The sequence below is a fragment of the Leptosomus discolor genome, chromosome 4 (genome assembly GCF_034619465.1).
Source record: "Leptosomus discolor isolate bLepDis1 chromosome 4, bLepDis1.hap2, whole genome shotgun sequence".
In the NCBI taxonomy this organism is placed as follows: Eukaryota; Metazoa; Chordata; class Aves; order Leptosomiformes; family Leptosomidae; genus Leptosomus; species Leptosomus discolor.
Genome location: NC_141394.1, coordinates 80,417,263 through 80,439,580, shown reverse-complemented (window position 1 = coordinate 80,439,580; position 22,318 = coordinate 80,417,263). Strand labels below are relative to the sequence as shown.

General features: G+C 57.4%; 2 protein-coding genes across 3 annotated transcripts; both read left to right on the top strand.

Moving 5' to 3' along the window:
- Positions 1 to 144: 144 nt before the first annotated feature.
- Positions 145 to 21,172, top strand: UBOX5 (U-box domain containing 5). Of its 2 annotated transcripts, none has more exons than XM_086464359.1 (5): positions 145 to 183; positions 11,484 to 11,581; positions 14,143 to 15,325; positions 18,660 to 18,821; positions 20,259 to 21,172. In XM_086464359.1, exons 2-5 carry the CDS (start codon positions 11,528 to 11,530, stop codon positions 20,468 to 20,470), a joined length of 1,611 nt encoding a protein of 536 aa, XP_086320485.1. In that variant the 5' UTR covers positions 145 to 183; positions 11,484 to 11,527; the 3' UTR covers positions 20,471 to 21,172. The 2 variants fall into 2 exon arrangements, with proteins under 2 accessions (XP_086320485.1, XP_086320486.1); XM_086464360.1 differs by lacking the exon at positions 20,259 to 21,172 and adding an exon at positions 19,796 to 19,950.
- Positions 4,305 to 7,205, top strand: FASTKD5 (FAST kinase domains 5). The gene has a single exon (XM_086464177.1). The coding sequence runs from the start codon at positions 4,488 to 4,490 to the stop codon at positions 6,960 to 6,962; it is 2,475 nt and encodes an 824-aa protein (XP_086320303.1). The 5' UTR covers positions 4,305 to 4,487; the 3' UTR covers positions 6,963 to 7,205.
- Positions 21,173 to 22,318: the final 1,146 nt, after the last annotated feature.

Below are 22,318 nucleotides of genomic sequence, written 5' to 3'. Positions count from 1 at the left end.
GCCACCTGCCGGCCTCGCGCCGCTCCCGCCGCCGCCGCCGCCGTGCGGGGCTCCGCTCGGCTTCCGTACGGCCGGAAGTGCGTCACCGTCCGGTGGCCGGAAGCGTCGGGAGGCGACGGGGGTGGCCGGGCGGAGGGGCTGGCGGGCGGCAGGGCCAGAGCCGGCGGCGGGCGCCGGGCCCCGGTGAGTGCGAGCGGGCAGCGCGTCCCGTCCCCGTCCCCGTCCCTGTCCCCGTCCCCTCAGCAACGGGGCGGGGGGGGAAATGGCACATGCGCATGCGCCTAGCCCCCCCCCCCCGGCCCTGCCCGGGGGCAGAAGCAGCAGCGGGGGCTGCACTGCCCTATGTACGTGTATGTATATAAATATATATATATATATATATAAAAAAATCTGTCGGTGGGTACGGCCGTACGGGTGAGTAACGGGGCTCGGGTTTCCAGCGGGGCCCGCCGGGGGCCGGGCCGGGCCTGGCAGCCGCTCCGCCGCGGGCCCTTCATCGTGGCCGCTGCCTTCTGGTGCCGGCGGGGGCTGAAACGGGAGGGGGAAAGGCCCAAGCGGACAAAAAAAGTGACGAGTTTGCCCCGTTGCCGTTGTCATCTGTCGGGGGAAGGAAATTCCCTTTCCCGTTGTTTTTGCCTTCAGCCCAGGCACAGGGATTAGCTGTAGGCTCTTGGCCAAAACGAGCTGCTTTGCCCAAAACGAGCTGTTTTGCCCCCAGGATTCCGCTGCTGGGATCTGAAGTTCCTCGCACGTACCCAGGAGGTGCCGTCTGCCCTTCTGCCGGCCGTGGCGCTGGGGAGGGGGAAAGCCCGGGACGGGGCAGTAGGTTGCGGTGATGTGGTGAGGGTTTTCCAGTGCTGCCGAAAGTCTCTTGGAGCGTTTCGGAAGGAGCAAAAGCACAGACGGCGTTTCAGGGTGCACCTCTACCCCCTTTCACAGAGCTGCCCCTCCGAGGCGGGTGGCATCCCTCCAGGAATGTTGTTTTCCCTGGTGTTCAGCTAACGCTGGGCTGTGCAGTCGTGCTCTTGGCCGAGAGCTCAGCTGTGAGGGTGACGCACAGGCACATCCGCGAAGAGGTTTCCATCCCGGAGGAGCCTCCACCAAAGCGCCTTCGCAGCCTTCGGGGCCCAGCTCCAAACCTCGCTTTCTGGAGTCGCTGGAAGTGAAGTTTCTGGCGAGGCTTGCCCAGAGGTGGGAAGGAGTTTGGCTGTGTACGAACGAGGAGGGAGGAAGGCTGATTACTCAGAGTAACAGGAAGGGAGGAAAATCGCGGAAAGGTGTAGGTTGAGTTGGAAGAGAAATGCTGTAGAAACTTCCAAGATTTAGGCTGGGGGCGGGTGAAAGTCACGTTAAAAAGGCCACGTGGACCCAGCCTGTTTCTTTCAAAGGTGTTTGAAGTATCTCGACCCATGTTGACCTCACTCCCCTGCACATGGTCTTCTCTTTTTTTTTTTTTTTTTTTTTTTTTTTGTGCTAGATTTGGAGCAAGGGAGGACAGAAATACTCTTTTTTTTTTATTTTTACTCAGTAGCTTCCCATATGTGTCACAGGTTAACACTAAGCTACGTGGATGGTATTCTTAGCAGCACGCGGTGTTCACCTGCGGCGTGTGAACGCCGTGACTTTGATTCACTGTCTTTGGAGCAGGGCTGTTGTCACCAAGAGGGGTGTTTCTGGTAACAGCAGAGTGCTGGATTTCAGAGGTAGTACCACCTTTCAGCAGCAAATAGAGGTTGTTTTAAATAAATAGCCTTTCTCTCAGTAGTGCTTGCCTGTCTCTCGGCAACAGAGAAATAGACAGAAGACGTGCAAAATGGAGTTAGACAAGAAAGTCTTTTGGAAAGCCTAGGTCAGATAAATCGCCTCTTGTCCGAGATCAATTTTGCAGCTTGAACCAGCTCCTCCAGGACACGCTCTGCGAGGTGCTGGAAGAGCAGACGATGCTGGCGGGGATGGGGTCTCCTTCCCCCAACCACGGTGCAGTTCTGGGCCTTGCCCGCCTGTCTCCACCCGCAGCATCCGTCACGGGCGGCCAGTTCAGGCTGGACACCACAGCCAGTAGAGCCAAAAAGGAGATTTTCATCCAACGTTTCTTTGTGCAAAACGGGAGAGCTTTGAAATCCAGCTCCTGCTTGCTGCTGCCGGCGGCTTTGCGAGGCCTGGGCTGCGCCGCAGCGCTCGGCTCGGGTTTTGCTCTCCGGGTTCTCGGGGAGCTTTTCCTTTCCCCAGCTCAGGGGAGGGGTAGAGCCTCCCCTGCCTGTCGCGATTTACCTTCCCGTGCTGAAAGGGGGCGGTCACGGCCTTGCAGCTGCCTGGCTGCGGGCGGGGGGGGGGGGGGGGGGGGGGGGGAGTAGCACAGCCGTAAAGGGTCAGCAGTGCCTGGGGTCTGTGGAGCGGAGCCTGCTGTGCACCGGGGGGCTGCCTCGTGGTGTGCCTTGAGATACAAATCAGGTGCCCAGCAAGCTGAGCGGCTGTTGAGCACCTCACAGTAACGATCAGCCATTAACTAGCCACCCTAAAAACGCGTTGGCCTCTTTCTAGTACCCTCGTCCTGGCGGGGCTGTGTCCAGAAATCTTCATTGCAGCTTGTCTTCCCTCTTTTTGCCCCTGGAACCCCCCTGTTCTCCAGCCAGGTTGCTTTATTCACCTCTCCTGCTGGGCCAGCTGAGAGGGTTCCTGCTCCAGCAGCTTCTCCTCACCCACCCAGCTGGCGGTTGCTCTCCCATGCCAACTCTGTGCCGAGATCCTGTCCCCAGACAGAAGCCGAGCCCGACCGAGACAGAGGTAAAGCTACCCGGTGAGAGAACAGCCCGCAGGCTGCCTGTGCCAGATCAGAGATGTCTTACCTCCCTGCGTGCTCCTGTTGCTGCTTTTGCTGCTGTGGGGGAGTTCAGGGCACGCAAGAGCCGGCCAGGGCTGCTGCAAGGAACCGTCCCCCCCACCCCCAGCAGGCAGCACCCCCCATCTGTCACCAAGAGGGAGCAAAGACCGTCACTTCAGCTCTCCCCGTCCTCCCTCCCTTCCTGCCTCACCCTTGAGAGGAGCTGATGCTTCGCTGATGCGATGCAGGAATAGATCATGTCATGGGTTGTGGGAGACAGGCAGGATTCTTGTACTCAAAAAAACCCAATAAATCCAGCTTATCTTCAGCCAGAGCTGCTTGTGATCCCCCATCCCACCGCAGCCCTCTCCTTCTCAGATACCCCGAAGCCCCAGCGTTCACCCCACCTCTTCTTCCCCCAAGGTATCCATCCTCCTGCTGCAGAAGGGAGTTTGCCTGCACGGATTCAACATCTTGATCTAGCCCTCATCGGGAAGCCGCGTGGCGAAGCAGAGCTCCAGGGGCTGCTCCTGAAGGATTTATTTCCCCGCTGTGGGGAGCACAGAAGTTAGGGCGTGTTGCAGTTGCAGCGTCTCTGCCAGGCTTCGGCTTTCCCGCTCGCTCGGCGCCCGGTGGTAGCGAAGGGATGTTAAAGGAGGTGAAAACGCCTGGTCTGGGGCATCTTTGGGGTTGGCCACACGCGGCGGGATAAGGGGGTGTTACACAGAGCGCTGACCTGGTGCTTTTTATTTAAATCAGCACCTGAATTGGCGTAAACAGGCTCGTTTGGCAGCTCCCGCGGGCTGGCAGCGCGCAGCTTAACTCCTGACGGATTTCTCATCCTCGCCCTCCGTGCTGTCGCTGGTTTAGGCAGGTGTTGGGAAGGCACCAGGCATTTTTAAGCCTTCTGTGCCCTAAAACTGTGGGAAGCTCTCCCAAGTCTGAAGCGTAAAGCTGTTCCCTGTTGTTCTCAGCTCGGGATGTAGCATCTCGTAATGATTTGTGTTACTTTTCTCACGCTCTTTCCCCACTTTGTTCTGGGGCCACGTTTCTCTTTTCCACTAATCGCCTCGTGCAAGTTAGGGTCCAGCTTTCACCCTGTGGGTTGGTTTTGCCGAGATTTTCCTCACTGTCTCCGGGTACAAAGAGCAGTGCAGCACCGTGGGTATTCCCACAGCTTCTCGGGTGGTGGCTGTTGTTTCAGGCTATGGTGGTGAAGTAGCAGGGTGCGCTCTCTGAATACGTAAAGCCTCTTGAAGCTGCAGCTCTACTGCAAAAGCGTTGTCATTGTTTAGAGTGAAAGAAAAGCAATTTGGGTCTCTTTAAAAATGAAGAAGCGATGATTTTTGTCCGAACTCCCACAGTCTCTGCCGGGTTACCTGTAGCTGCTGAGTAGGAGGTGATACCCGACTGCCGTGTACCCCGACTTGGGGTGTGTCTGGTCACCTGGGTGCTTGTCTCGAGCCGCCGTTGCATGAGGTGATGTTCGATAGCGGCTTTGCGGGGCAACGGCCGCCCTGGCTGGGGGAAACCCTGGCATCGCCTCGCTTGCGGTAGCGTAAAGGATAGATTAAAAAGTCCTTCGTGTTAGGTGGAAGCCACTCATTCTTCGTCTGCCCTTTTTTCAGTACCTGGAAGCAATTCTGACCCCAGTAAGTTGTGATCCATGGCTACAGTGCTAATATGGCGAAGATTTCCAAGGCTGAGCAGGGTGACGCCGTTTTCGACTACAGCCAAGTACAAGGCCGAGGGCGGAAGCAGCAAAAGGAAGGAGGAAAAGGGCGAGAACCCAGAAACAGCCAACGCCGGAACCGAACCTGCGGCTACCATCCAGCTGCTGAACCCGCTGGACTACAGAGTGCCCTATAATCCATCTGCCTACGCCAAAGGCGGAGCTGCCTCCCCGCAGCACGCTGCTAGGGCCAGCGGCCAGGCTCCCGGTGACGCTTTCACCAGCCCTGGCGCCGCGCAGGCTCGGCACACGTTCGGTGCCGCCTCTTCTCCAGCTGTTTCCCCCCTGAGAAACGCCCTGCCAAAACCCAGGGCCAAACCTCTCCCCGAGCAGCCCGTCTCGGCGCATCTCTCTGGCGCCCAAACCGAGGAGGAAGCGGAGAAGGCAAAAACAAAGACACACGACTCCAAGGAGGACCCTCGCGTGTTCCAGAAGGGGAGGCCTGAGTACAGATCTCTCAGCTATGACAAATCTGAGCCGGTGGAGACCCTTCCTTTAGAAGAAGGTGACTCGATTTTGCACACCGTGGCCACGTGCAAGGGCAGCCAGAGCCCGGGAGCCATCACCGATTATTTCCGCAAGCTGAGCCGTTTGCCAGCGGAACGACACGCGGCGCTGGTGTCCGAGCCCCGGTTTAACGTGCTGTGTCGCCGTGCGGTTGCGAACATCGGGTTGTTCAGTACCTCGGACCTCATGGATGTTTTAAAGGCTTGCGTGCGCTTGGTTGTGCCGCCCGCCCACCCTCTGCTGAGCGCCTGCGAGAGCGAGTTCTGCCGGCGGGCGTGGGACATGGACCTGGACCAGCTGCTGCTGGTGGCCGATTACTGGCGCTGCCTGGAGCGCAGCGTGCCCTCCTACCTCAGCGTTTTGTTCAGCTACGCCAACGTGCACTGGAAAGACCTCGCTTTGCCCCAGTTCGTTCAGCTGGTTTATATCATAGGCGAAGGACGGAGGGCGCCGGCGGACTTGGCGCAGAAGGTGGAGAGCATGATTTTGAAGTACTTGGACGCCTTCACCTTGGAGGAGGTGGGTGCCATCTGCTTAGGGCTCTTCAAGTCCCTCAGTGGCATCTCTGACCACGTCATGAGGAGAATTGCGGACAAAGTCTCCCTGCAGATGGAAGACATGAGCACTTACGCTCTGGTGAACGTGCTGAAAATACTCCGCTACACTCGCATGGGCTACTTACCCCTCCTGAGGGAGCTTGGGAAGGTTATTCCCCCTCGGATTCCTACAATAAATATCCAGGGCATCATGCACATCGCTCTCACCTGTTCATCCCTCCACTACTTTGACGAAGACATAATGGCTGCTGTAGCCACGTCTTTGCCTTCCAAGGTGATTTACTGCCGAAGCAAAGATGCTGCCAAGTTCTTGTGGTCGTTTGGATGCCTGGACTACGAACCTCCGAACGAGGAAGAGTTTTACTCCAGCCTGATAGAGCAGATGCATAGAAAACGCCATGAATTTAGGAAGTTTCCAGAGCATCTCCTTACTGGTTTGCTTGGCCTGGCGTTTGTCAAACGCTTCCCAGAGGAGCTGATAGACTATGCTTTGAGGGATGAGTTTGTCCAGAAAACGAGAGGGAGTAAATACGAGCTCAAAAAGGATCTCTTCACCCTTAGTAGGAGCGTTGAAATTGAGTGCCCGAGCTACCGAGGCAGCCGCCTTCCACCTCAGCTTTATCAAGAGCTCACCGAGATGGCGTTGAATTTTGCGGAGCAAGAAATCTATGTCAGGCCTGAAATTGTGGAAGCCACGTCTCTCCTCGAGAGCATGTTGGGTGGCCCCGAATACGTGAAGAGCCACATGATCCTGCCTCACACGAGGTCGAGTGATCTCGAGGTTCATTTGGCCGTGGATGGACGTCCCACCCCGTTCAATTTAAAACACCTTACGGCGGATAAGAAGCTAAAAGACATCGGGGTTAGTCTAACGGATGATTTAATGGCTCAGCTTATAAAAGGGAGATCTAAAAGCCAGGTTCATGTGGAAGTGGAAAACGAAGCCAGGACTCCCGGTCAGGAGAGGGGAGAAGCAGCACGAACGCCCCACGCGGGGGATCGTGCCGCGCTTTCAGGCGAAGCTCTTATTGCAGGTGCCACCTTGCAAGCTGAGCCGAAACTGGGGCGCTGCCTTGAAGCCCCCCCATCTCTTGAGTGGAACCGGCAGCCTCGGGGGGTCAAACTGGCTATTCAGGTGTCCAACCGCAACCACTACTGCTACAGCTCCAAGCGGCTCTTGGGGCTGCACTGCTTGAAACGGCGGCAGCTGCGGCAGCTGGGGTACGTGGTGGTTGAGCTTCCCTTCTGGGAATGGTTCCCCCTCCTCAAACGCACGCGTTTGGAGAAGCTCAGCTACCTCCACTACAAAGTGTTCGACCCAGCGCTGCTGAGCAGGGCTGGCTAGGCTGCCGCGGTGTTTGCTCGGAGGCCGACGCGGCCTCCCAGCTGCTCCTCTCCTTCTGGTGGCTGGTTGAAACGGTCTCTGGGTGTCGGTTGGGTTTTTGGCAGGTGCTCCGTGTGCTCGGGCTGCCTGGCTGTGTGAGCCAGCGCTGCTCTGCTGACAGTCGTGTGTCCCGCGCTCTCCCTTTGTACGTAGATCCTCAAATGCTTCCGTGACTAATAAAAACGATCGTCTTACTCATTTTTCTACGTGATTACTTTTTTCTCCTCCTTAAACGAAAGTGAATGTATTTGCTGACTCTGTGAGAGCAGAACAGTGATATTTGGGAGAGAATTGGGATGATTTTTAGTGATGAAGCTGACCTGGGTGCCGGGAACACCGTATGTATTTCCTTACATACGTATTTCCTTACTCTTTCCATCACCATCGAGCTGGGGCCGGGGCGGGAGGCACAGTCCCAGTTTCTCTTTTAGGAGCTGTGCACGAGGAGGAGCGTGAAAGCCGAGTGGTGAGATGGAAGCTGGGGCTGAGGGTGGGGGTGCTCTGACCCCGAGGCGTTAATTTGGTGCTCAGCTCTCAGCAGTCTCCGGCGGAGAGGATTCACACCCTGTTCATCACGTCTGCTGCCGAAGGCGGCCGACAAACCCGCCCCGAGGTGACTCCCCTGCCCGGGTGCCGATGAGCTCTGGGCAAACCAGAGGGCAAACTCCAGCTGTTTGGAGCGCCTGCGCTGGAGGCTGCTGGTTTCACCCTCCATCACGTGGCTCGTCATGTTCTTTTCTCGCTCGGGACGTGGCCCGGTGTCCGATTCCTGCCCACCCTTCTGAGCAGGGAGTCGCTGGCTTCTTCCCGAGCTCTGCAGGTGGCGGTTCTGTCCGAGGGGAGAGGTGCCCAGGGCAGGCCCTGCATCTGCCCAGAGCTGAAGGGGTTGTTCCGCGCGGAGCAGCAGGTGAAACTCCCGTTTCCCCCTGCAAAGGCCGCCGAGCTGTTTGGCCATGCGGTGTTTCAAGGCGCAGCGAGGTGGAGGATGGGGAGGGGAGGTGGCAGCGAGCAGGTTGCTGTCCCAAAGCAGATAGGGTACGTTAGCTCGTTTTGGCTGCCTGGTTTAGAATGTCTGGGCTGGTTTTTTCCTCTCCCTCAAATACTCAGCGTTATGGAGCCCCTTAGGTCAGTGTCCGCTCTGCACGTTCCTTACTGCAGCAGCTCCCTAGTCGCGTGCGGGACACCGGGGGGGCACGTGGTGACGAGCTGCAGAAAGCCTGGTTTTACCTGGCTTGTCCAAGACCACCGAGGATCTTGGTGGCATAGAAGAGGACAGAGTGCGGCCCTTCAGGTCTGTGTCCTGCTGCCTCTGTCAGCAAAAGATCTTCGTTTCACCTTAGGGAGGGCCCGTGCTCAAGAGAGATGGACGCTTGTGTGACATCCTGATGGCAGTTCGTCGTCTTTGAGTCCCTCGTGATCTTTGAATCGTTTGTTTTGACGAGTAATGGCTTTAGTAATGCCGTTTTGTGAGTGTTGTCTTTTTAAAGGGTTCGTAAATTCAGAACCTCCTCTGTGCCGCAGCCACGTGAGCTGCCACTAGCACAGGAGACCTCCACTGGTATGGTTTGGGATGTAACCATAGAATCACAGGATGGTTTGGGTGGGAAGGGACCTTAAAGACCATCTAGTCCCAACCCCCTGCCCTGGGCAGGGACACCTCCCACCAGAGCAGGTCGCTCCCAGCCCCATCCAGCCTGGCCTTGAGCCCTGCCAGGGAGGGGGCAGCCCCAGCTGCTCTGGGCAGCCTGGGCCAGGGCCTCACCGCCCTCAGGGTGAAGAACTTCAGTAGTGGCAGCAGTAGCCATAGGAAGACGCATCTGCTGCCCCATCCCATTCTTTTCGCAGAGATTTTTGCACTCTGCGTTTCCCCAGCTCTTTGCTTGAGGGGTCCTGGGCTCACTGTCCCCGTCTGATCCTGGCCGCTCCTCAGACCTGTTCCTCTCGCCTGCTTTTGCCTGTCGCTGCTTGTTCTTGTTCCCAGGCAGCTTCTCTGGCCTCAGCCAGCCCCTTTACCTTCCTGTCACAATTTGTGCAGCCAGTTCTCGCTTTCCTTCGTTACGCAGAAGCTTAGCCCTGCTCTCATTCCAGTTTCTCACTTAATCTGTCCCTTCATCCCCGCTGTCTGTCTTTTGAGTTGTGTTTTCATGGGAAGTGTGAAAAAAACACCCCCACAGCCATGGGTAAAAGCAACTCAGTGGCCATCTTTTGCTGTGAAGCGAGAGTGTAGCAGAGCTTTTCAGAAGAGGGGAGAGCAGTGACTTGGAGCTGCAGAATAATGCATTTTCTTACTGAGATGTTGATCCTGGAAAAACGAGCCTGAGTTGCTTGAGTCTGTCAGGGTCACAAACAGGTAGGAGAAAATCCTGTCAAATATACGTGTGTGTACATCCTTGTCCCGCAGAACAGGGAGCGAATTGAAATTGGAAGGCCGCAAGTTTAGAGAGAGAATAAATTGTTTGTAATTAACCAGAGCTAATTGCCACAGATTATTAAAAGCGTGGGGGAAAAGGATGAAGATTTGAGGACGCAACCTCAGTAACAGCCTTCGGCTTGGGAGAAGGCGCGAGTCTATCCTGAGGAAGGGCTTGCCCCCACCCGTGATTTGCCCAGCCCGAGGCAGCGCCACGGAAGAGGAGGCTGCAGGCCCGCAAGCTCCACGGGAGAATTTGGCATCCGCCGTGGGCAGGATCTCGGCAGACAGCGGGTGGTGAGAAGGGAGTTGTGGAAGCGGTGAGCTCGCAGGGACGCAGGCGCCTCTCCCCGCTGACCGTCACCCCGCGAAGGGCTCCGCCAGACTTGCTGAATGCAGCCGCACCAGTCCGGTGAGAGTGGAATGGAGAAGGCTTCAGCCCAGGAAAGAGACGTGAGGAGAAGTAGAACAACAGAGGGTGAATCTTGAGCCATTCCAAGAAAGGGAGCAAAAAAAGAGTTGATTTGCCGTTTGTCGTGATACCAGCGCTGAGGGACAAGCTGATTTACCAGGCAACGGGTTCAAAATGAGCCAAAAAAGAATAGTTTTGTCACACAGCCTGTAGTTAAACCGGCAGTCTTTCTCTCACAAGGCGTGGGTGCCCGAAGTCAGACCAGTTCCAAAGCCTGTGTGAGCAATTCCTCGCTGGCAGCCCTCTACTCGAAGCCCCTCGGGCTCAGCAAGCCAAGAAGGTGGTGTTGGAGGAGCGTTGGTTTGTGCTTGCCCTGTTCTGCCTTCCCTGTTGAGGAGCAGGAATTGCCTTTGACCACCTCCTGATGGACCAGACGTGGGGCCGGAAGGGGTGCCCGTCTTCTGCGGCTCTTGTGGGGTTCACACCTCCTTTGGTCGGGCGTTGGCATTGTCACCCCCGAGCTCTGCTCCCTGCCCGCTTGGCTGCTCTCGGGGTGGGTTTGAGAGGTGGGGTTTGTACCTCGGGTGCCACGTTCCTCCTCTCAAGACCGCTGGGCTCGGTCGCACGCCCCCAGAAGGGCCGTTTCATTTGGGCTTCAGTGGAAAATCATTCAAGGGCCGCTCGTCCGCCGAGCGAGCAGCGGGTTCCTGATTTGGCGAGGTTGCCCGAGGCAATGCCAGATGAAAACTGAGGTTAATGGGAGGTTAAAGCTCTTACCTCGACAGTAATTTCATTCTTAAAAGGGATCTGATATAACCAATTCGAGTCACGGTTTTTTTCAATGGAGGAGAAGAAGCGTTCACTTGGGTTTCTTTAATGAACATTGTCAGAAGAATCAGCTGGGCCGGTGCTCAGAACGCAGATATCTCCCTCAGAGCTATCAAATGCTCCCACGGAGCTATTAAATACCGATTATTAATGCTTGTGTTTAATCTGAGCTTGCATCTGAGGCTCCCGAAGCCCTCAAGAAACGTTTCTCTTCGCGGCAGCGGTGTGTTAGCGCTGCCTGGTGTTCCCCTCGCCCCGAGAGGCCCCGTCCGAGCTTGTCACATTGGGTGTCCTCCAAGACCGCGGGCAGGTCCCGCCTCAACCTGCTGAAGGCAGCAGATGGAGGTGGCCTGCAGGGGGGGGAGCTGGGCGGTGGGAACGGACCCCGGCTCGTGCCGCCTCGCCGCGGTGAGGGGCTGCGGTGCGGGATGCCCGTGGCCTCCAGGTCCGGCTGCGGCTGCTGGGAGCTCGCCCCGATGCCTTTGACCACCTCGTGTGGTGTTGGATGCTCTGCTGTATCTACGGAGCCTTTGATAAACTCTCGGATCTCAGTGTTAGTCTCTCCATAGGTTGGGTGGTTTTAGTTAAAACAGGCACTTTTCTCTTTGATGTTTCTCCAGGGGTTCGCTGATTAACGCCATTTTTTCGCTCAGTCCCGTCTTCCCGCCACAGCCATTGGGGTTTATATTGGCTTCACCTCCAGGACTCGGATCTGAGCTGCATTTTAGGAACTACCGAGCTTGTCATTCCCACAAGCTCCAAAATTCGAGGTCCTTTCATCGTTCGCTGATCTTCACTTTATTTTGCCTTTTTATTTGTTTTTCTTTTACAGGCTGAATCTGATGCTCAGAAAGTGAGCTCTCCCCAACTGCCAACATGGTAATAAACGTCTGTCTCCCACAGTTCAAGCCAAGGATTCACTGCAACAAGGTAAAATAATGCTGTAGGGGGGTTTTAGGAGCTGGAGGGGTTAGGTGGAAGCAGGGTTTTAGGAGCTGGAGGGGTTAGGTGGAAGCAGTGATTTTAGGAGCTGGAGGGGTTAGGTGGAAGCAGGGTTTTAGGAGCTGGAGGGGTTAGGTGGAAGCAGGGTTTTAGGAGCTGGAGGGGTTAGGTGGAAGCAGGGGTTTAGGAGCTGGAGGGGTTAGGTGGAAGCAGGGGTTTAGGAGCTGGAGGGGTTAGGTGGAAGCAGGGGTTTAGGAGCTGGAGGGGTTAGGTGGAAGCAGGGTTTTAGGAGCTGGAGGGGTTAGGTGGAAGCAGTGATTTTAGGAGCTGGAGGGGTTAGGTGGAAGCAGGGGTTTAGGAGCTGGAGGGGTTAGGTGGAAGCAGGGGTTTAGGAGCTGGAGGGGTTAGGTGGAAGCAAGGGTTTAGGAGCTGGAGGGGTTAGGTGGAAGCAGGGGTTTAGGAGCTGGAGGGGTTAGGTGGAAGCAGGGGTTTAGGAGCTGGAGGGGTTAGGTGGAAGCAGGGGTTTAGGAGCTGGAGGGGTTAGGTGGAAGCAGGGGTTTAGGAGCTGGAGGGGTTAGGTGGAAGCAGGGTTTTAGGAGCTGGAGGGGTTAGGTGGAAGCAGGGTTTTAGGAGCTGGAGGGGTTAGGTGGAAGCAGTGATTTTAGGAGCTGGAGGGGTTAGGTGGAAGCAGGGGTTTAGGAGCTGGAGGGGTTAGGTGGAAGCAGGGGTTTAGGAGCTGGAGGGGTTAGGTGGAAGCAGGGGTTTAGGAGCTGGAGGGGTTAGGTGGAAGCGGCACACTGGGCTGGTTGGGGCTGGGGAGGGCTTGTTCGCTGCTCATCTGTGATCATGAGCAGTGTTTCTGGAAGACTGGTTGTTGGCTGGCCACGCCAGGCTTTCCTGAGAAAACAAAGCAAAGGCAACTCACAGCAAACTGCCGTCATTTTGTGTGGTTCTGGCTGGTTCAGAGAGGGATTTTAACACGGGAGGCTGTGTCTGTCTGCTGGCAGCAGGAGCGTTGAGGACAGATGCAGCCCCAGCCTGGGTAAGGTGTAGGCTCTTCAGTCTGCAGAGCTGAGAGCGTTTTTGCCCATTAAAATCATTTTCCAGTGATGTGGGAAGGTTGTGATTTGGGTGGGTTTGCTCACAGCTTCATCTTCCAAGCTCTCCGGTCTCCTGTCGTTCCCAGCAAGGAGGTTTTGTGAGCTGACATTGGGAATCCGGGCTCCTGGATCCCCTTCCCCTTTCGTGCTTCGGTCTGGAGGTGCAAACACTTAAGAGAACCCATGTCTGGGTGCTTGGGCTCTGGAGCTCGGGTGATGCTGAAGGCTCAGTGCTTTGAAAAATCAGTATTGAGGGATTTCCCAGGAGTTACTCTTCACAATTTGGTTGGTCCTGTCTGTGGTTTGGTGAATTTCTGCCAGGGAGTGTTAGAACACGCTGTAACCTCCTGTGACTGCTCTGGTGTGGCACACGCTAATTGTTGGAGGGAAAACAGCCCTCACGTTGCAGGATCTCGTAACCAGGCGATGTTCTGTGCTTACAGGTGTCTGTGCTTTGACTTGAGATAGCTTTTTTTTTCTCTCTGCACTGTTAGTGCTTTCCCTTTGTCCAGTAGAACACACAGCTCTTGACAGCGTTTGCTGAAGTTGCTGTTCAGGTACTGAACGTTTTCACTCGGCGTCGTCAGAATCTCTTAGAAACAGGTTTTAATTCAAAAGCATTTTTTAATTGCCAGTCTCCCCGCCAGCTCACACCCCAAAATCCTTGCGTTTGTCAGTATTGTGCTGTAAAACCAGGAGTACAGGTGTGACCGTCCGTCGGCCGGGTGCTGCGTGGAGAGACCCAGCCGTGGCGCTTGGTGTGGTGGTTGTGATCAGGAGCGACCGTGTTAAACGGGTGACATTTGCTCGTTTAGCGAGTGCTGCAGACTGTTTAGGCCCCACAGCTTCCAGGAAAGGGAATGGGTAGAGCCAGTCTGCCCAGGAGACATCTCCTGGGAGACGTGGGGCGGGATCCAGCCTGGTTAGACGGATCTCCTTCAGGGATGGGTAGGGTTGATCCCGGAGCGGGAGAAGGCAGTCGGCTACCTGACCTCCGGAGGTTTCTCTGGGATTCTGTCATGGCAGGACTCGGAGTACGTTTCCAGGAGGCAGCATAAGCTGACGTAACGTTTCACCGCTGCTGGAAGAGCGGAGATTCCCATCTCCCCCGCGCACACGTGCCCTGCTCCCAGCCACACTCTCCGCTCGATTTTATTCACTGACCCAGCCAAAACCCTAAACCGTCCGTAATTTTTCACTCTTTTTAGCAGCTGAATCAGGTAACAGGGGGTGCAGAGAAGGGTGGATGGGCCCACGTGGCTGGAGGAGGGTGGGAGCGGGTCTGCTCTGCCTCAGCAGCGGGGATCTCCTGGGTTGCCTCAGCTGGACGTGAAACCGCAGCCTTGGTCCCTCGTCGATGTCGTCTCTAGAGAATTTCACTAATTGTGAAATTAGTTTCCTTTTATTTTTCTTGCTTCAAATTAAATCCAGTTTTCTCCTGAAACGCAGATTTCTGCTGATGGTTACGAAGTGGAGAACCTGATCTCCGAAGACCTTGCCAGGAGGAATCGTGGTTTCCGCAGCGAATACTTTATCAAGCCCCCGGTCCACGTCACCATCTCTTTTCCCTTCAACATCGAGATCTGCAGGATTAATATCGACATCTCCTCCGGGGGATACCAAACCTTCTCCGGGCTCGAAGTTTACACCTCTACCTCATGCAATAAAACCTCGTGGCAGAGCCCTGAGGGTCAGTTCTCAGGTCTGGCCGGTCAGCCTGTGTCGGACAAAGACACTTTCACGCTGGTGGGCAAAGCTGTCTTAAAAAATCAAAGCAAAGTGACGTTTGGCCACAGGGGCTTCAAGCCGAGGCCTCCCTTCCATCAGATGGAAAATGTCTTCTCCTACCCCGGCTCAGCATCTCAAGACCTCTGGAACAAAGGGCCCGCCTCGCTGAGCAACGTGTCGCACTTAAAAATCTGCATCACCCACGTGGCTGGAGGGGGCCTGCCCTGCATTAAGAGGCTGGAGGTGTGGGGACAACCTGCCAAATCCTGCCCGCAGGAGGTGATCGAGGGTGTCTTTCAGGTGGCCTCCCAGTTCTTCGCCCAGGACGGCGGCGGCCTCAAGCCAGAGCTCTGGACGCCGATGGAGAGCGACGGCGTGCCCTTCAGCGCCAACGACGGCGAGCAGCAGACCCTCCGCAAGCTGGTGGATGTCGTCCAAGACATCCCCGAAGAATTCCTGGATCCCATCACTCTGGAGATCATGACCTTCCCCATGCTCCTGCCCTCGGGGAAGGTGATCGACCAGACCACCTTGGAAAAATGCAACCGGAGTGAGGCGTCTTGGGGCAGGGTCCCCAGCGATCCTTTCACGGGGGTGGCCTTCAGCCAGCACTCGCAGCCCCTACCTCACCCGACCCTCAAGGCCAGGATAGACCACTTCCTCTTACAGCACAGCATCCCCGGCACCAACCTGCTCGGGAGGGCTCACGCCTCGGAAACGCTCGTACCTTCTTCCGTCACCATGTCTTCTCTGAAAAGGAAAATGGACTGTATGGATCAGAGCTCCGTGCAGCCGCCCTATTTTTCTTCTACGCACTTACTCGTCACGTCTACCTCAGAGAACAGTGCTAAAAAAATGAAAACTGACAGTGACTCGCATTTGATCCACATGGACTGTTCGACAGGTATCGGGGCTCCTTAAGTCACTTGTGCTCCTTGAGCGTCTTGACAGCCTGGGGCCGGGTTTTCGAGTCAGGAGGCTCCGGGACAGGTTCCCCTCTCACCTCTAGAAAGCTTGCAGGCCGTTGTATTTTGCCCTTGATGGATGGCGTGGAAGTCAGGTCGTCACCGTCTCGTCCCCCTCCCCGCAACCTGCCATCCCGGCTGGTGTTCGCTCCCGTTTTGTTTCGCTTTCTCTCAGCTCTGGGCTCATCGTTCTCCTTGCCTTACCTCTGCAGCCTGTTTCCCAGCCCTCTGGTTTGCTCAGGTTTCCCTTTTCGTTTGGATTTCCTCCTCGCTTTCAAGCCACTGTCCATGTGGAGACAGCATTTGTCTCGCGGTGGGCCGGTTTGAAGTTCCTTTATCACGGGTGGTTTATTCTCCTGGCCGCCCGTTATGTTCTTGCCTCGGCAAGAAAAGAAGCAACGGCAGGAAAACCAATGTCTGGTGGTGCGGCAGCGATGGCACGGGGAGTCCTGGCCGGTGTGGGTCTCACCGCGAGGAGTGAGGTGGGGAGGAAAGCAGGAACGAGGGACAAATCCTGCTCAACGGATCATCCTGGCCAGGCACTGCCAGGCTGGGCTCTGGGCACGGCTGGGTCCCTGCACGCTCGGCGTCGTGGCCCAGCGCTGTGTCCCCGGCACACGCTGGCTCCTTCCCTTCTCCCGGGGCTGCTCCTGCTGAGGCAGAGGCTGAGCTTGGGGAGGGTGTCGCTGCGCAGCCTCCGCTCCTCGTCTCGGTGCAGCAGCACGAGGGCTCGGCACGAACGGCTCCTGCCGCCTTCGGAGCAGGGAGGATGGGACAGGACGGGCTGGGAGAGACTTCCAGAGGGTTCGCAGTTAGTGAAAACACCGGGCAGAGGCGTCAGGCGAGGGCTGTGACTTGGGTCTGCAGGGGAAGGAAAAAGGTTTCCTTTTATCCTTGCTTTTCCCAGCGATCTGGTAGCAGCGCTGCTGGGCGTGAGCTCCAGGAGGTGAAAAAACTCCCTGCGGCCCTGAGATGGATTCCCTGGAGAGCGGAGTGCTGTCCCCCACCTCGGTCCCCAGCCGTGCCGCAGCTTCTGGCCGGGCAGGATAGACGCAGACGGACCTTTGGATGCCCCGAGGGCTGGGAGCAGGCGTGTAGGATGCTCTTTGGAGGTCCAGCAGGATTCGAGTGCTGGGGTGGGCAGGGCTGGTGAGGAGGCCGAGGTGATCTGTGGTTTAAATACCCAGGAGATTTCACCCCTCTCTCCCCAAAATCTGTTCCCTCTCTGTGGTTTATTCTCTTAGTCAGTAGTACCTCAGCCTCCAGTCCGTGGTGAAGAGCGTGGCCCCTGGGCAATCGCTCCCCTTGACCCCACGCTGAGTCTTTTGCCCAAATCCACGCCTCTTTTGCCCAAATCCACACCTCTTTTGCCCAAATCCACGCCTCTTTTGCCCAAATCCACGCCTCTTTTGCCCAAATCCACGCCTCTTTTGCCCAAATCCACGCCTCTTTTGCCCAAATCCACGCCTCCTTTGCCCAAATCCACGCCTCCTTTGCCCAAATCCACGCCTCCTTTGCCCAGATCCACGCCTCTTTTGCCCAAATCCACAACTCTTTTGCCCAAATCCACGCCTCTTTTGCCAAAATCCACGCCTCCTTTGCCAAAATCCACGCCTCCTTTGCCCAAATCCACGCCTCCTTTGCCCAAATCCACGCCTCTTTTGCCCAAATCCACGCCTCTTTTGCCATGTTTGCTTTCTCCCTGGTTGGCACAGCAATTCCTGAAACGGATCGGCGTGGCTGGCAGTGCAGCTGCTGGGTGGACGCCGCTGTCCCACACACACTTGTCTCCCCTCCCGGGTATCACCCAACCGAGTTGCCGCTTTAGGTAACGATCCCGCTGGAGGAGGAAGGGGATTTTGAGCTGGGAGGTGGGAAGGAGACATCAGTCTGGTATTTAGGTGAGCTTGAGGAGAGCAGCCGTGGCTGTGAGGCCGTCTGTCCCGAACAGTCTGGTCTGAGTAGGTGCACGGGTGTCTCCTGGTCACGTAAGGGCTCTCTCTCGAGGCAGGTAAGTCGAGTTTTCTTGTGTTCTCTGACCTGGAGGTCTGTAACGGGTCACAAGGTGGCCCGCAGCTTCTGACTGCCGGTAAAGCCTGCTGCTACCTGTCGCTCCCTTCACCTTTCTCCCAAAATCCCCCCAAAATGTCTCCAGGGAAAAGCTTACCTGGTGGTTCCATTTTAAACGGATTCTTTAAAGACTTGGCTGACGATCATTGATGGTTGGCGGTACCGGAAAGAGTAGGAGGAAGCCAGGCTGCACATTTCAGCTCTGATCTCTCCGTCTAGAGCTCGTTCTGTCTTTTTTAGGAGGACTCATCCGTTATTTTGATTGCAGAGGCGTGTTAACAGCTCCCGCTGGGGATGTGCCCCAGCCACACGCGAGCAGGGACTGCCCTGTGGGGTCCTGGCGCTCCCGGGGGAGCCGTGCCCGTACATAAATCAACGCACGGTGCTCAGCCCAGGAAGCTCACGCTCCGGTGTCTCATCAGCCTCGATTGCTGTAGCAAATGTGCAGCCCTAATTCAAAGGTCTTCCTCTGGGAGATGGATTTAACAGAATTAGTGATGCAGACACCGTTCTCTTAACGCGTAGTCCTTAATGAACGGCTTCGGTGTTGCACAGGACAGAAACGCTGCAGGGAAGGGTCCAACCCCTCTGCCTTTGGCTTTATCCCTCGGCTCGGAATTGGGACAGAGAGGGGGAAAAAGGGAAAAAAAAAAAAAAAAAAGAAGTCCCCCAGATTTTGTTAGTGGCTGAACCGTTCCCAGTTGGCTGCACGAAGCAAGCCTGGGAGCGCCAGGCTGGGAGCGTCGGTGGAGCCGGCTGAGGGAGCTGCCGGGGCAGGGCTGGTGAGGAGGCCGAGGTGATCCGTGGTTTAAATACCCAGGAGATTTCACCCCTCTCTCCCCAAAATCTGTTCCCTCTCTGTGGTTTATTCTCTTAGTCAGTAGTACCTCAGCCTCAGAGAGGAAACGGGTCTCTGGGTGATTTGGGTTTTGCCCTTTTTTTCAGACCTGCAGATAGAAGCCGGCGGGTGAATGGCGCTGGGGCGTGACGTCACGGTAATCCGTAGGATTTCTCGTCTTTAGGAGCCCAAGGAGATGGGGGCAGCGCGTCCCCCATCCTGGCAGCTCGGTGGGGAAAGGAGACCTCTCCAGAGAACGAGCAGCAGGGCTCCCGAAACCCCCGGTGTCGTGCCACAGGTTCCGAGGCAAAGCCGCGCTTCTTTTCCCCCAGCGCCCGCTCCTTGAGCTTGTGCTTCTCTTGCAGGTCCCGTCTCTCACGAACAGAAACTGGCGGAGAGTTTGGACACTGCCTTGACCTCGGCGCTCAGCTCGATGCCCTCCTTCACGGCCAAGCTGATGAAAAGCCAGCAGCAGGCGCAGGGCGAGGGAGGCTGCAGCAGTTCGTGGGGCGCGGGCACCCTCCTCGGTAAGCAGCAGGTTCGCCCCTCGGGAGCGCGAGAGGAGAGGAGACCTGGGGCTGCGTTCGCAGGGAGGGTTGTGCTGCTGCTCAGCATCTTTCTGGGCCTCTTCAGACCCCAAAATATTGTATGTTCAGGATAAAAACAGGTTGTTGTCTCCCAGCAAGCTTTACTTAACAAGCCCTAACTGCTGCTTTTTTATCTCCGCTGTTTTAATGGTTTGCTCGCCCAGCGAGGCAGGTTGGACCTTGTTGCCCCCCCCCCCCAGAAAGGGGGGTGGGTTGTCGGTGTCCGCAGTCAGGGCAGGTTTCAGCCCAAATCCCGCGGTTTGCCCGAGCGGTCGCTTGTCAGCGCTGCCCAGGGACGATCCTGGAGGGGGTTGTGCTCAGCTCCGCCTGCGCCGCGTTAGTCCAGCCTGCGAGCTCGCCCCGCGGCGAGGCTTTGGCTGTTCCCAGAGCTCTGGGGTTTTGGGCTGAGCGGCTCAAACGTCGCCCGTTGGCCGCCCGGAGCAAGCTGGGGACGTGCCACCTGGCTGAGGAACGAGTCCAGAGCAGGGATAGAGCTGGAGAGGCGTAAATCTGGCGAGTACCACGTGGCCTGCGAATGGTAGCCACATCACAGGCCAACAGAATCCCCCCGGGTTTCAGTATCCCTGGGCCGGGCTGTTGAGTCCGGGCTGTTTTCATCCCCCCTGCTGGCCAGACGCGCTCCCCCGGCTGCGGACGCGTTCCCCGAAGGATTCCTTCAGGCTGCAGGGCAGCGTGGTGCCAGGAGCAGGGTGCAGGTGCATGCCCTAACTGCTGCCTTGCTCCTCCTCGTCCCCTGAGCGAGGCTCTGCCCGCTCGTGGCAGAAAGGGGGGTTCAGAGGGACCGAGTGACCCCGAGAAAGGGCCGGAGCCGTGCGGCTCCCAGCGGCTGTCTGTCTCTCTCTCTCTCTCCCTCTCTCTCTCTCTCTCTCTGAACAGCTTTTGCTGTTTCGCAGTGACATGAAGCTATTAAGCATTTTCCTGTCCCCTTTAAAGTGGCTGCTAAGAGCTGACCACGTAGCCCTGGACGTGCCCAGAATGCACAGTGACACCTGGAGGGTTTCGCTCGGGGATCGGCCGTTTCGGTGCGAGGGGGAGGCCGGTTTGGTCTCGGTAAACGGGACGAGCCCTTCGCGGTCCGTCTGTCCTCGATCCCAAGCAAATGTGCTCCAAAGCCCCAAGGGGCGACGTGCTCCAGCCCCTCCTGAGCCCGACCTGCCCCAGGAGCCGGCCCGGTCCCTTTCCCCGTGGTAGAGAGCAACGGGCCGCTGAGCCCCCAGCGCCTTGCGGCTGTGCCGGGCGTCTGCAGAAAGCGGGGCCCTCGGCCCCTGGGCAGGGTTGGGCACGCGAGGGGTGGCCCGGCGTGGGCTCGTCCATCCCCCGCTCCTGCCCGAGCCGCTTCTCCTGTCGCCTTTGCAGAGCTCGGCAGGAGCAGCCAGACCCAAGGATGCGCTTCCTGCGGCAAAACCTTCTCCTCTTACTTCAAAACGGAGCCCGTTTACCAGCTTCCCTGCGGCCACCTCGTGTGTCGCCCCTGCTTGGCCGAGAAGCAGAAGGCTCCGGCGTCCATCCCCTGCGGGAGCTGTAAAAGGTCGGCCGCCGCGCACGACGTCAGGAGGGTTCACTTCTGACCCCTCGGCTGCCGGGAGGACGACGACAAGGAGCCGCTGCTGTTCCCCGTGTCCGTCTTGACCCGTAGGAGGACGAAGGCCCTTGGGAGAGCGCCCGAAATCGGGGCGGAGAGGACTTGGTCGTCTTGTGCTTACAGAGTAGTGGGGGGTGGGGGGGGTTAGAGCATGGCGCCGGAGCAGAGCGGCCTGAGGGTGATAAAAGCCATAGCTTCTTCCACAAGGAACGTGTATTTATACAGACCTGATCTCCACCCGTCGCCCCCCGCCCTCCCAGCACCATCCCAGTGGCTCAGTGGTTTAGCATAGGTGCCTTTCGGACTGTGAGTTTAGCTTCCCCGTGAGTTAAAAAAAAAAAAAACCCATTTACGTCTTCGACGAGCAGCCGTTGGGTCGTGGACCAGGCGAAGCCCTTGGGGTCGGCCACACGCAAAGCTCCCGGACTTCTCCCCTTCCCCGCCTCGCCCCCCTCCTCCCGGCGGTGCCCAGGAGCACGGCGTTCATCCCGGAGTCCAGCAAGTCACGGAGAGAGGCCGTGGTTCGTGGGGTGAGTAAGCGGCAGCGATCTCGTCCTGCGCGTGCCGACTCCGGTCGAAGAGCCGTCGCGTTCCGCCGGACGTCACTCTCGGTGTATGTCGTGTGACTGGACCAGCTCCCGACTGGCTGATAGAAATTTAAGCCTTAATAAAATGATGTTTAAAGTCAGGTTCCCTTTCTGACTCGTAACTGGTCTCACTGTGCGTCTTAATGGCTTCGTGGTGTGAACCTCTTTGCAGAGGGCTGCCTAAATGGGCTGGAAAAAGCTAAAGGCTCTGCAGAGCCGTGGGGTTTAGAGGGGTTATCGCAGCGGCCGCGTGGGCCGTCACCGGATTGAGACTCGGGTACCCAAACCCGAGGAGGTCTGGCCTTCAAAGAGCTGTTGAGAAGGAAAATCCCTCGGGTGTGTTCTGTCTCCGGCGTGCCCTGGATGTGCCGAGGGCAAGGTGACAGCGGAGGGTTTTGTCACCTGTATAACCCCCCCCCCCCCCCGCTGTCACCACTTAATTGGTCATTTCTCTCCACGGAGCAGACGTTGCTGATGTTCTGTGCCAGCTTCTCCGGGGTAACGAGCCTCCAGCTGACTCAACTCGCCTTTGCGTGCAATAAATACCTTGATTCTTTCTTCAAAGGCACCCGCTCGCTGAGCAACCCGCAACGGTCGTGGCTTTCTGGTCACGGGAGCTCGCAGTCTCATCGAGCAGCTGCAACGCGGCTTTGTATCAGCACCAGGCTCACCCTGCTCTCTGTCTGCGTCAGGGGGAGCTTATAACCTGTAGCAAAAATAGGAAATCCCCCGTCTTGAGATCAGAAACGGTTAGAAAAAACAGGCCAAAAAAAAAAGCCCTCAAAGCCACAGTTCGGAGGAGGCAGCGAAACTCCTCTGCGGCGGTGCCGGGTTGGCCGGGAACCATCCCGCCGTGACTCAGCTCTCGCACCTCCTCCGTCCCGCAGCGCCGGGGAGCGGCCGCTGCCGCTGCGGCTCCAGCGCGTTCTGCTCGGGCGCCAACGGAGCCCGGGCGCCTCCGACGAAAACTCGAAGCCGCCGGCTCAGCCGAGCCCCTCTCCTGCCCAAAAGTTCCTGGTGGTGCCCTGCCGGGGGGGGCAGCGGCTCCCGTCTGGCTGGGGCTGGAGGCGGGTTGGCTCTCGGGGCTCCCTTCGCTCTCCAGGGAGGGGCAGGGAGCGAGCGCGGAGCCTGGCGTTGGGGGCGGCACGGGGGGCATCACGTCCACCCTCCCCCCTGCTCAGGAAAGGCCTCACCTCCAGGTTCGATGAGGTTCCTCAGAGCCTTCCTCCACCCCGTTTCTCCTCCTC

Excerpts from the sequence above, each read along its gene's own strand:
- FASTKD5 (XM_086464177.1), top strand. The coding sequence starts at position 4,488 with ATGGCTACAGTGCTAATATGGCGAAGATTTCCAAGGCTGAGCAGGGTG.
- UBOX5 (XM_086464359.1), top strand. The coding sequence starts at position 11,528 with ATGGTAATAAACGTCTGTCTCCCACAGTTCAAGCCAAGGATTCACTGC. Across the intron at positions 11,582-14,142 it reads CAAGGATTCACTGCAACAAG|ATTTCTGCTGATGGTTACGA; the intron begins GTAAAATAATGC and ends CCTGAAACGCAG. Across the intron at positions 18,822-20,258 it reads GGGCGCGGGCACCCTCCTCG|AGCTCGGCAGGAGCAGCCAG; the intron begins GTAAGCAGCAGG and ends TCGCCTTTGCAG.